The sequence below is a fragment of the Bidens hawaiensis genome, unplaced genomic scaffold (genome assembly GCF_021521415.1).
Source record: "Bidens hawaiensis isolate Kalapana, Puna unplaced genomic scaffold, B.hawaiensis_p1.1 tig00038674_1, whole genome shotgun sequence".
Lineage (NCBI taxonomy): Eukaryota > Viridiplantae > Streptophyta > Magnoliopsida > Asterales > Asteraceae > Bidens > Bidens hawaiensis.
The window spans coordinates 21836-34722 of NW_027496805.1; the positions used below are offsets into that span (position 1 = coordinate 21836).

Sequence of the window (12887 nt, forward strand, 5' to 3'; positions counted from 1 at the left end):
TGCGAGGAAATGAGTTTAACCAGTTGAACTAGAAGGATATTCATTTAAGAGTTAAGAATTATTATACATATATAATACTTCAGGTTCATCTTCTTCACATGAAGAACATAAACCCTAATAATTCAATTGGGGTTTCTGTTCTATGTTTGTTCAAATTAGTTTAGGGTTATTGATTATAGGTTAAACGACATTAACAAGCATATATTAATTACCTTATAATATTTTGTTTTGATCGAAACCCGGTTGTCGGAAAAAAATAAATAAAGAAGCTCCCAATTACAGAGAAATCTGTGTATTAGAGGGGGATTGGAGAGAATGAGCGAGTTGTTTAGAGGTTTAGACACCTATTTATACTAGTGGAAGGAGCGTCTACGTGTTTAATTCGTTAATGGTGATTCCGTGAAATCCGGCGTCGATTACGGGGTGTTTTACAGCAAGGAAATCACGATTAATTAGTCGGTTAGTGTTTAATATTGACGGAGAATCGTTTTGGTATATTAACCCGGGTTTAAAACGCGTTAGAAAAAGGTTTCGGCTACCTCCGGTGCCGATTCCGGCCACCGGAGGTTTGCCGGAAAAACGGGTAACGGGGAGGGAGGCAGGTAGGGTTTTATTTTAATATAAATTGAATTAAAAATGTTACACTATTAGTCCCTGAAGTTTAAAGAACCTTTAAATGATAATATAAATATCTTTTAAGTTAAATAAAGTTTTCAAATTTACATTTTTAACCCTAAACTAAATAGTTTTCGGTTTTACGTGTTTAACCCGTACGGCTTGATTACTTTAAGGCTCGGGAATTTATAAATACTTGAATGACAACGAACATCGAATAATGAATATTAAATGTCGAGAATCTCTTTATTAAAATATTTAATACATCGAAACGACCCAACGGGTCGGGTTTACAAATACGAAAACGAATCGAAAAACTGACGAATGTCACAATAACATCTGGTGGGTTTTCTTCTTTGATACATGTTTATCAATATAAGGGCAATTGTGTCTTTTTTAACTATTTTCTCATTCCAATTCCATTAACAAATGAATAACCAAACACATAAAGGATTTGCAAAGGATTTCTTAAATTCCAATTCCAATTTCAAAACAATCCATAAACCAAACGTCCCCTAAGATCCTAACTCTTAACTATCACTTTCATGTATTGGACTAAAAGACCAACCACATACACTAATATAAACTATTCCTACTCAAATATTTGTTTGCTATTATCTAGACAAATGGTTGCCAACATTTCATTATGGTACAAATAACAACTAAATACAAAAGCAGTTGGCAAATTGTAATAGATTGAATGATAATATTGCATTGGATAACAGGTGTGCAAATTGCAGTTCGGTTCAGTTATTACTCTTAATCATAATCATAATCAAACTTTGGTTTTGATTAGTCATTTATGAAGCTCGGCTATGGTTCGATTTTGGTTATTTTTGATTTTATAACCAAACGAAGTTAAAACAAAAAACTGAACTAAATGAACATGAAAAAAGAATCGGTGACATCAAACGGGAATTGAATGAATGTTAATATATACATCTATATAAATTCTTAACATTTTTGTTGCAACACTGACACATATATACATATACACACATGCATATAAACATACATTCATCTCGATGTAAGCGTGTCTTAATACCTTTATGTTCGGTTCGGTTATGGGACGCCCTTAACAGCAACCATAACCGTCAATTGCTCTTGGTTATTGGCTAATCTGGTTTGATAACAGTTCAATTATCAATTAACTTCAGTTAACAGTTAAGGTTCGCTCACTCATCACTAGGGCTGTAAGCGGACCGCACAGAACCAGACAATAGCTTGTCCGTGTCGTCCAATAAGCTTTTGTTGGACAAACAGATCGCTCACAAACACTCTACCGAACGAAAATTCGTGTTCATGTTCGTTTTAAGGAGTTGAGTTTTTTCGTGTCCATTCGTCAGTATTGCAAACATACGCTAACAGACACTAATGCATAAACGAACACACGGACACTAATGGACAAATGAACACTAACGGATACTAATGAACATTAATGGGCAAACAAACACAAACGACTATAACAGACAGACAAACACAAACGATTACATATTAATTCAAAAAGTATAATCATAAATCCACATAAGTTCACCATGATATCCTAAAATACTTAACACTAAACATAGCAACCAAAACATAATCATATTGAACCGGACGGATGTTACTGAACGTAATCGGACGACTATTGAATGAACGTGGCCTCTGTCCATGTTCGTCTGTTAAGCTTACTGAACGAAATTTTGTTCATGTCCAATGCATTTATTAAACGGACGAACATAAACAAACTTTCCGACAAACAAACACCGAAACGTCTAGTTCGCTTACAGCGCTACTCCCGTAACTTAATTCAAAACAAAATAATAATTATAATAAAAAAATCACCTCATTTGGGCGGAGAATTCAATCTACAAGCTCCATAGATTTCATCGCCACTACTACTACTTGTATTTCGTTGCTTTCACTCTCTCTGTAGCTCAACTGCTCCGCCTAATTATTTAGCTTCTTCTCCATTAATCTCGAGTAAGTTATCCAAACACTCTTCATTCCGTCCTTATTTTCATCCTAATTTACGCCCTAACTGTTCGGATCTTATTACTTTATAGTTTTATATGCAATCGCTACTTCACTCTGTTGATTTCGTCTCTAATTTTCGCAGATTTTGATTACGATATGGATTCCGCTGCTGTCTCATTCTGCAGTAAACCTATCACGTCTCCTCCGGTATGATTTGAGGCTATTTTTGTAATTTTACATTAGTTTGTTAGGTATGTGTGTGTAGAATTGGATTACAGTAGCTGTGGATTAGTGTACTGCAACATTAGGTTATATTTGCAGTTTGATCTAGATAAATTAGTAGATATGTGTATACACTGTATTATATTATATTGTATTGTATTGTATAACAAAATACGAGTTACAAGAGCAAACCTATCACGTCTCCTCCGGTATGATTTGAGGCTACTTTTGTAATTTTACATTAGTTTGTTAGGTATGTGTGTGTAGAATTGGATTACAGTAGGTGTGGATTTGTGTACTGGAACATTTGGTTAAGTGTAGAACTGTATTTGCAGTTTGATCTAGATAAGTTAGTTGATATGTGTATACACTGTATTATATTGTATTGTATTGTATAACAAAATATGAGTTACAAGAGTAAACCTATCACATCTCCTCCGGTATGATTTGAGGCTATTTTTGTAATTTTACATTAGTTTGTTAGGTATGTGTGTGTAGAATTGGATTACAGTAGGTGTGGATTTGTGTAGTGGAGCATTAGGTTAAGTGTAGAACTGTATTGTATTGTATAACAAAATATAGTTACAAGAGTATATATAGGTAATGCGGTCATAAGTCCTGGAGTGTATATGTATTTGAGTCTGTTTATATTTAGTCTAAGAGATCTTGTATTGGTGGATTAATTATGTGCTGTTTCATAGCCGTGTGTGTAAATTAATAAGGCTGATGGTTGATGCGAGTGATATGTGTTAGTGGTTTGATGATTTAGACCTTTGGATTGTAATTTGTTGATATCTAGATGCTATAGGGAATATGTTTCCTGGTTAGATATCTGTGAGTGTTTCTTTATACAGGAAACTTGAAAGATGCAGAGAAGTTGTTTTGTTAAAGGTGTAGGTTGAGATTTTAATTTCATTTTGACCGTATGTGTGAAATTTGCTTAATAGACATGTTTTAAACGATAATTACTTAGTTATCTATGTTTGATGACTGCAAACCCTAGCCTCCTTCATAAATGGTTTATATTCTTCTGCAATAGTTCATATGACTGAATCCTGTTTTGAAGGTGAGTTGAAATGGAATGCTGAAAATTGAATGGCCTGAGATGACTGAAATAAGTTCATCAAGAAAAGAAGTTGAGAAAACCTTAGAAGACTAGTATAAATAGAGTGTAACTATTAGATGCATGTGATTATGCTGTGAATATATTATTGCAGAGACTTTACTCTTTCTCTCTCCCCTCTTAACTAATTGTATATTATGTTTTAAAAGTTGTGAGTTGGTGAACAATCAACTGAAAACAAATTAAGTTAACATTCAGTAAATAAACCTTGTTTCAAAATCTTGTTTGAAGTGTTTGTACAAAATTTTATTATCGACTTTACTGTCTTATCTTGTTTATTTTTGAAAGTTGCCTTTGTACTTGTACAAACTACAAACTGAGTTTTTTGTGAATATGTTTTTTTGACTAGAACTTTTCACATGCAATCTTAAAATTCCAGGGTCTATTCATCGGGAGGTCTAGTGGACTCAAGAGTTCCCAATGCAACTTTTTGGTGGGAAATAAGTTGAGCTATCCTAAGGGTAGATTTCAGGCTTCCCAAAAGGCTCACAGATCAGCGAAACGCGAGGGAGCACTTGGTGTCACTTGCCGTGCAGAAAAGATTCTGGTGGCAAACAGAGGGGAAATTGCAGTGCGTGTGATTCGAACTGCTCATGAGCTAGGAATCCCCTGTGTTGCAGTGTACTCTACCATAGATAAGGATGCACTTCATGTGAAACTGGCTGATGAATCAGTTTGCATAGGGGAAGCTCCTAGTAATCAATCGTAAGTTGACCTTTCTTCATCACATAAATTGTTGGAACTTTGAAATTTTATTTAATTTCATAACCTAATTATTTGTTTGATTCATGGTATAATAAGTCGTCCCTTTTATTTATCATCAGGTACTTGTTGATACCCAATGTGCTCTCTGCTGCTATCAGTCGTGGATGTACAATGTTGCATCCTGGTTATGGTTTTCTTGCTGAGAATGCTGTTTTTGTTGAGATGTGCAGAGAGCATGGAATCAACTTCATTGGGCCAAATGTAAGTAGTTTTGCATTTTGGTTGGCAGGCTTGTAAACGAATCGGAAGTACATGAACAAAGCATGTTTGTGTTCGTTCATTTAACTTAACCGAACAAACGATTGACCACAAACAATTGAAGAAAAAGGGTTTTCTTGTTGTGCTTGTAAGTTAAGAAAATGAACATGTTCGTGTTATTTTATGTTCGCTCTTTAACAGTTGTAAAAACATTTCATGAACGTACATAACTGAACATAGATGAACGAACATAGCTGAGCTAAAACTAGTTAAAAGTAATGTGACGAACATTGTGTTAGGCCTAAAAAGTTATTAAAACCATATGAAGTTATAACGGGCCAAAAAATATAAATGAGTATATTAACGAACGAACTTAAGCAAACGTAACCTAACAAACACAATGAACATAAACGGTCAAACATAAACAAATTTAAATGAACGAATGCTCACGGACATAAGAAACATAAAAGATGATAAACGATCATTCTTTTACTCAATAAATGGACAAATTAAGCAAGTAAAAAATGCACACATAGTCCCATATGATAACCTTCCTATCCATCTAATTTGATCTCTTTTATTCATGTGTATATTGTCTTTAATCAACAAGATATTCTATAGTTATCCTTACATATGTCGAATATCCTAATCTTGCAATGTATTTAGTTTGTTTAATGCATTTTATTGCAGCCTGACAGCATTCGTGTTATGGGGGACAAAGCAACTGCAAGAGAAACCATGAAGGATGCTGGTGTTCCAACTGTACCAGGAAGTGATGGTCTGTTAAAGGTATTCAGTTCATTTACATGGCATTATCATGTTACATCTTTTGATTCCAAATCAACTTAGTGACATCTTTTCACTGTCTCGTTAGAGCACTGAAGAAGGCATCAAGCTTGCTGACGAGATTGGCTTCCCTGTGATGATTAAGGTGAGCTGTGATATAATTTTTAGAAACAATTGCATATAGAACATATTATTATACTATAATGTAACATAACAACCTTTTCACAGTGAGATATATTTTTTACTGGATACGTTTGCTTATATACGTTTTTTACTATTCTGATGTAACATAATAAGCTAATGGATCATATCATGACCCCTCTCCCTCCCAAATTTCCAATTCTAACCCCCAATATCAATCACTTAACAAAGAAAAACATTGAGTGAATGTAACTTATTTTAATAGAAAGCTTACATCAATATATTGTTTATGCTCTGAAGGCTACTGCTGGTGGTGGAGGTCGTGGAATGCGTCTTGCAAAAGAACGTGGCGAGTTTGTAAAGTTGTTGCAGGTATGAAATAACCTCTCACAACCAACTTTAATATATATTACTTGTAATTTTATTTCAATTATCCTATTCATATTCAAAATGGTTTCTCTATATTTGTTTCTCAAAGATTTAGTATATTTTTTTATTATAGCAAGCTCAAAGTGAGGCTGCAGCTGCATTTGGAAATGATGGTGTGTATTTGGAGAAATGCATTCTAAATCCAAGGCACATTGAGTTCCAGGTAACTCTTTTTTGTCATAGAAGCTTAATTATTAATGAACTATAATAGCAAAAGTATATGTATTGCCAAGAGTAGAAGAAATAGAGTGGGGGAAAACATAGCTTTTTAATATTATACTTACCATTAGTCAATTACCATGTATGAAAGTTAGTCAATTACCATGCATGGTACTTTTTGTTCAGGTTCTTGCAGACAAATATGGAAATGTTGTTCACTTTGGGGAGCGTGACTGCAGCATTCAGGTAGATATGCTCTAATGATCATAATATATATAGTAGGTATAAAATTATACTTTTATATAAAAACTGAAAGGTCACATTTGAACTCATTTCATTCCTCCTAAAATGTTAGCTTGCTGATTCTATCACGTTGTTCATTTCATTTCTTTATCTTTCCGTTATAGTCAATCAAAGTAAAAGTAGTACCTAAATGAACTTTGAACATTAAAAGTTAAAACTGCTTGATTGTACAGAGAAGGAACCAGAAGCTTCTAGAAGAAGCACCCTCACCAGCATTAACCCCAGAACTGAGAAAAGCTATGGGTGATGCTGCCGTGGCTGCAGCGGCATCAATTGGTTACATTGGTGTTGGTACTATAGAGTTTCTTTTGGATGAAAGAGGTGATTTTTACTTCATGGAAATGAACACGAGAATCCAGGTTGGTTAAATAGTATACTGAACATATGTAGAATCATAGTTATTAAAAGCGAGGCGCTTTGGCGCCTAGGCGATTATTTAGGGCGAGTCGCTAGTATACCGCTTCCATGACTGAAGGCGCTAATTTAGGAGAAAAATCGGCAGCTTAGAATTTTTTTTGATTCTTTTTTAACTTGATTGATTATCCCTTAAAACAACTTTCCTAAAATTAATGGGATTAACAAAAATAACTCTAATCTCTCTTCTTTCCTTATAATGAAAGTCAATTAATTATGCATATGTAAATATGTACCACATAATATGTAAATATGTACCACAGAATATACTTTATCAGCTGTTTTTGGTACTTAAAGTTGAGGATTATGGTTTTGCAATATTTTGGTATTTGAAAAAGTGATGATTCCCATTACAAACTGTTTTTTTGAAATTTTTTTTAAGTGCGCTTATTTTTTTTTAGGCCCGCGCTTTTTTTGCGCCTAGCGCCTTGGCCCTAGGAGAGGCCCTTGCGCCTTAAGTGCGCCTAACGCATTTAATAACTATGTGTAGAATTACCTAACTGTAAATTCCATTTTATTATTACAAGTGTTGTAACGATTTCTTTTCTTCTTTTCTTTTTTCATAATAAAGGTTGAGCATCCTGTGACGGAGATGATATCATCGGTCGACTTGATAGAGGAGCAGATTCGTGTGGCTATGGGCGAGAAACTCCGTTACACACAGGTACGTAATTGTTTGCTTCAGATTTTTCGGCATTAAAATTTTTTAAATATTATTGTTTTTAATGTTAGTTTATTGTGCTATGTATCACAGGATGACATCGTGCTCAGAGGACACTCAATTGAATGCCGTATTAACGCGGAAGATGCTTTCAAAAATTTCAGACCTGGACCAGGTATGTCATCATTGATTGTATTTCTTCACGGCTACATATTTTGGCATTGAATCATTTAAATTATGACCTCTTGATTCCTTCTGCTTACGAATTCCAGGGAGAATAACATCCTACTTGCCATCTGGAGGTCCATTTGTGAGAATGGATAGTCACGTATATACCGATTATGTTGTTCCACCAAGCTATGATTCTCTACTTGGAAAGGTTTGTAATATTCTCTAGAGTTCATTAGAGTTTATAAATTCTAAAATCAAATGGTTGTAGCTTGCTTCTTGATTGAAGTATGCTAATATAGTTTAATTCTTTTTAAGAAAATACTTCTAATAGACGACCCGTAACTTATTGATCATGGTTTTTAGCTTATTGTATGGGCCCCAACAAGAGAAAAGGCAATTGAACGCATGAAAAGAGCCCTCGATGATACTATCATCACAGGTAAAATAGCATCTTCGCTTAATAATTAATATATTATGCGTCAACCATGATTCATTACCCTTGCTATCATTTTCATGTTTTATAAAAAAGATATTTGTTTTTATTATTTTGTTACTTTACATTTTCAGGTGTTCCAACAACAATTGATTACCACAAGCTAATTCTTGACATCGAAGTAGGCAACTTTTCCTTTTTTTTCTTTTTTATATTTTTTGTAAAATTATCACGTTTATCTTGCATTTAATTTTTCTTTTAATTTATTGTGTCATTTCAGGATTTCAAAAACGGGAAAGTTGACACTGCATTCATTCCAAAGCACGAGGAAGAATTAGCCGAGGTAAGGAGCTAAAGTACCAACAAATGTGACACCTTTATTATTTTAGTAAATGGTTAATTTCGTAATTCATAATAGATGGGTCAAATAGTTGATAATAAGATAGATTTCATATTTATTCTTCTAAATTTCATAATATCATATTTCCCATTTTCAAATTAGTCAACTACATACACATATTATTTTGAGAACCGCATAAGCACATGACATATATAATTGATGAACGTTAGAAAGATATAATATAGAATTGGCGACAGACTAAATTAATATCTTTGGGTGATTATTTTCTTGCAGCCACATAAATCGATTACACTGAATGGTGCTAAAGAAATTGCAAAGTCTGTAGCTTAAAGTGTGTTTGGCCCTTGTTTTCCTGTATGAAACAAAATGTACCTTTTTTTGTTTCTCAAGTCTTCCCGAAATGTCTTGAGATAGCTATCTATCAGGCTGTGACATCCTTTTGAGAGTTACATGAACGATATATTCATTATATGCTGACTCTTGATTATAAATTCGTAAGCTGTAATTTGTAATTTTAGATGATTTGTCTTTCGTTATGCATTCGGCCACGCACATACACAAGATTTGGTTTGTCTGTGTTAGAGTTTTATTTGATATACTGCATCATTTCCATGTGTGTTCCATAGCATAATAATATAGTAGGAATCTGATCATCTTTGATAATCCGGAGTAAACTCGTTCAATCGTCAGCTGCACTTATAATTCTTTGGAGTCTGAAAATGTGGTTCAATATTTTTAAAGACGGGAAGACGTAAGATGAAACCGAGCAACCCACCTGAATTTTGACCAGTTCTTCTCGGTTTCAAATACCAGAATGTACAAGGAGTGCTCCTGCTCTTACCAGATCAAACCCAATTTACCAAATCAGTCTGGTTTCACCAAGCCGATTTTCTTACCTGATGCTTGTGCGGCAAAGACCCGATGGCGGAAACCGAAGACTCCAACATTACTCATTCCTCTACAAACCTTTCTAGACAAAACTTTTTTTTTTACTTAATATTATATATATTCTAACATCAACTACAACAAAGAATTAGGCTTATGGTTAGCCCGATTGGTTATGACAATAAAGATAAGAACTAGGCTTCCTTCGGGAGGTCACCATTTTGATTCCGCACCAAAATGAGGGTTTTATCCTATCTGCGTTATGTCACAGGGTTTCGACTCTTGTGCGGTACAGTTGGTGTTAAGTGGCATAAACGGGAGAATGTTTGTTAAACCATGTATTTTGTATTTATTATGGTAGAGGGTTCTAAGTGTAATATGTTGCTCATAATATATAATGAGCCTCTTTTGTAACATATCTATTCATTCAATAAACAACCTTTCATTGGTCAAATAATGTTCCTCCGAGGACGTGGACGTCGGGAGGATCCAGAAACTAGGAGTTATGCCTTTCGGAAACAACTCTTTTGAGAGCAGTGTTTTAAAAACCGGTATGAACCGGCCGGTTCAACCGGTATTACCGGATTTTGTTTGGATGCCCAGTATTTTAAGCTCAGTTTTATTGGGCGGTTTACTAGATCTTTGAACCGCCGGTTTTTTTCCAAAATACCGGTTTGAACCATCAAACCGGTTTTAGCCCAATATTTTTTAGCTGCTGTGTTGCGGGCTTGTGGCCCATTTTTTTTAACCGTTAACCTAGCCAACATAAGGATTATAGTCAGAAGAGTAAACAACGATTCCATCTCCCATTACAATCAACTGATAGAGCAAAATCCAAGGTAAAATTCTAAATCCTTGTTTAATAATTATATTTGTATGCTTGATCGATCAATTATAGAGCATTACAGTTGAGATTCCATCATTCCCATTATAATAATTTTGTATGCTTGATCATTGATCAATAACAGGAAAAGCTGATTTATTAATAGTCTATAATTAAGATACTCATGCTCAATAAAGATATTTATTAATGGCTTATTCATGATTTATTATGAACATATGATGCTTTTGTGATGATGCTACTCTTCTAGATGGAAAAAACATCATTTAGAGTCTAAGTATTTTGAGTTATTTAACATATATGTATACAACATTTCGATGCCATAAATCTATTGCATACCTTTATTTTAAAAGAACTTTGTTTCAAAAACAAGTATTTTTGTATTATTTTAGAATATGGATTAATTCTTGGATTATATTTTATAATGGAATCGTATATTTTTGGGTTATATTTGAGTTAAAGTTGCATTTATATAAAATTATAGGGTAAACTATACAACCCGGTTCAACCGGTTGTACCATTTTTTAGTCAAATCCGATACGCATAAAATACCGGTTTTTAAAACATTGTTTGAGAGTTCCACACCAGGGGCAGCCGCAAACCGACCTACAACCACCTAGTCATATTGAAGATTGTAGCCGTTCTTATAAAACCTACGACAAATAATTAAATACTCAGTTTAATCTAAAAACATTCATCATTTTGTAATTAAAAAATTGCATTTGAGAAAACACTCTTATTTTTTTATTCATTATAATACACTATCATGTGATTCATTTCATGTATTGATTTATTTAGTTAATTAATTATTGATGAACCCCATATATCGAGATCTTTATATACACAATCCCCACACCCTACAAAGAAACCATGCACCACGTGATACGTCCGTGGGCCTACTCAATTGGAAGTTGCCCATTTCCATCCTTTTTCTTTTAATTCATGTGCACTTATGCCCTTCAACTTTAACCGACTTGTTCTAGTCCTGTTTTCTTAAATAGTGCATATGTACCATGTCATACAATATTTAACATGTAATAAGAGACACAGGGGCAGATTTGCATTGACACTAGGCACCAGGGGGTGTACGGGAACCCTCGAGTTTCGAAATTATTGTATAGGCACAGGGGCGGACTGCTGAACGGTTGTTTAGTTTTTTTTTCTTTTTAATTTTCAATTGATTGTTCAATCATTTCACTGTTTGTTTAATAGTAACCAACATCCACTTTTAGACATATTGACTTTGAAATTAAAATCTTCGTTTAGCTCAACTGATTACTTAACTCAATTGATTGTTGAAAACACCAAACCATATTCAAAATTCAATGACATGTTTTATTTTGCCATAAGTTTGGAAATCGCATGTATCATAGAAGTCAATATAATAAAAAGAAACGAGAAACCATATAATTACTTCATATATAAACATAAACCGAACCATCGAACCGAACCGAATTTTTTTGTATATGACTCTATGACATTTAAGCATCTAAAAACAGTGCACCATCTGAAAAAAATTCCTAGATCCGTCACTGACGAGACAAACCACTGAACCAAGGTACTGAATTTGTTAGACTCTGACATCCAACTTTTTATAGATGGTATTGTCTGAAATTTTTTACAGTGTTTTTGAACATTGAATATAAATCACAAATATATAGAAATATAACGATGTCACGTGACACAACCCACAACTCCACATGTCCTTTCTTATGAAGTCCAACCCGCATAGACCCATCGTAGCATAGTTTAAACAAACCAAGTTGGTCGACTTTTTTCGGTTTAGACGGTTCATGAGGAGTTGGATATTAGGGTTTGAGATGAATGCCCAAAAATGAGGGCAAAACTTGTAATATTTCATATTTGTGTGTTGTAAGAATCATTTGGTTTGATTTGACAGGTCAATATTGTTTTGTCTATCTTTTTTTATTTTAGATGATTAATGTGCAATAGATATAAAAAAAAATTATGTACATAATAATGTAAACTATTTTATAGAAAATAAATTAGGATGTTATAGCCACTTCAATATAAGTTAATCAACCTTGAATATGTTTAAGCCTTTTGATATGTTTTACTTTGTTAGTTGAGCCCAACCTTAATTATATTAAAAGAAAGTTAATTTGAAATGTTTTCATGTAAAGTTAAATTTTACTTATAGTAGGGTGTATTTCTTTTACATGATTAGGATAAAACAAAAACTTTTGTATCATAGCCAACAAAAAGCAAAAATGCAAGTGATCATATCATATGGAATTTGAACATACCAAAAGACTACCATCATGAATTATTAAACTTGAAACATCCAAAATGTTTGTGAAGTGACTAACATGTGCTCATCAATGATGTAGGCTTATTAATTTATTATAATTTTAAGGCTATTTGAATTACTGATGGATCAGTGACTCTTTTGATTATCTCCAT

General features: G+C 33.6%; 1 protein-coding gene across 1 annotated transcript; it reads left to right on the forward strand.

Annotated features, from left to right (window-relative positions):
* Nucleotides 1-2699: 2699 nt before the first annotated feature.
* Nucleotides 2700-9255, forward strand: LOC143590588 (biotin carboxylase 2, chloroplastic-like). Its single transcript, XM_077071024.1, has 16 exons — nucleotides 2700-2778; nucleotides 4296-4621; nucleotides 4741-4882; nucleotides 5570-5668; nucleotides 5754-5810; nucleotides 6107-6178; nucleotides 6309-6398; nucleotides 6581-6640; nucleotides 6871-7056; nucleotides 7683-7775; nucleotides 7866-7947; nucleotides 8045-8151; nucleotides 8307-8382; nucleotides 8511-8557; nucleotides 8657-8719; nucleotides 9011-9255. The coding sequence occupies exons 1-16, from the start codon at nucleotides 2728-2730 to the stop codon at nucleotides 9065-9067; spliced, it is 1608 nt and encodes a 535-aa protein (XP_076927139.1). The 5' UTR covers nucleotides 2700-2727; the 3' UTR covers nucleotides 9068-9255.
* The last annotated feature ends 3632 nt before the right edge of the window (nucleotides 9256-12887 follow it).

Coding starts and splice junctions, on each gene's coding strand:
- LOC143590588 (XM_077071024.1), top strand. CDS start 2,728: ATGGATTCCGCTGCTGTCTCATTCTGCAGTAAACCTATCACGTCTCCT. Junction 5,811..6,106: donor GCTTCCCTGTGATGATTAAG/GTGAGCTGTGAT, acceptor TATGCTCTGAAG/GCTACTGCTGGTGGTGGAGG. Junction 6,641..6,870: donor AGCGTGACTGCAGCATTCAG/GTAGATATGCTC, acceptor TTGATTGTACAG/AGAAGGAACCAGAAGCTTCT.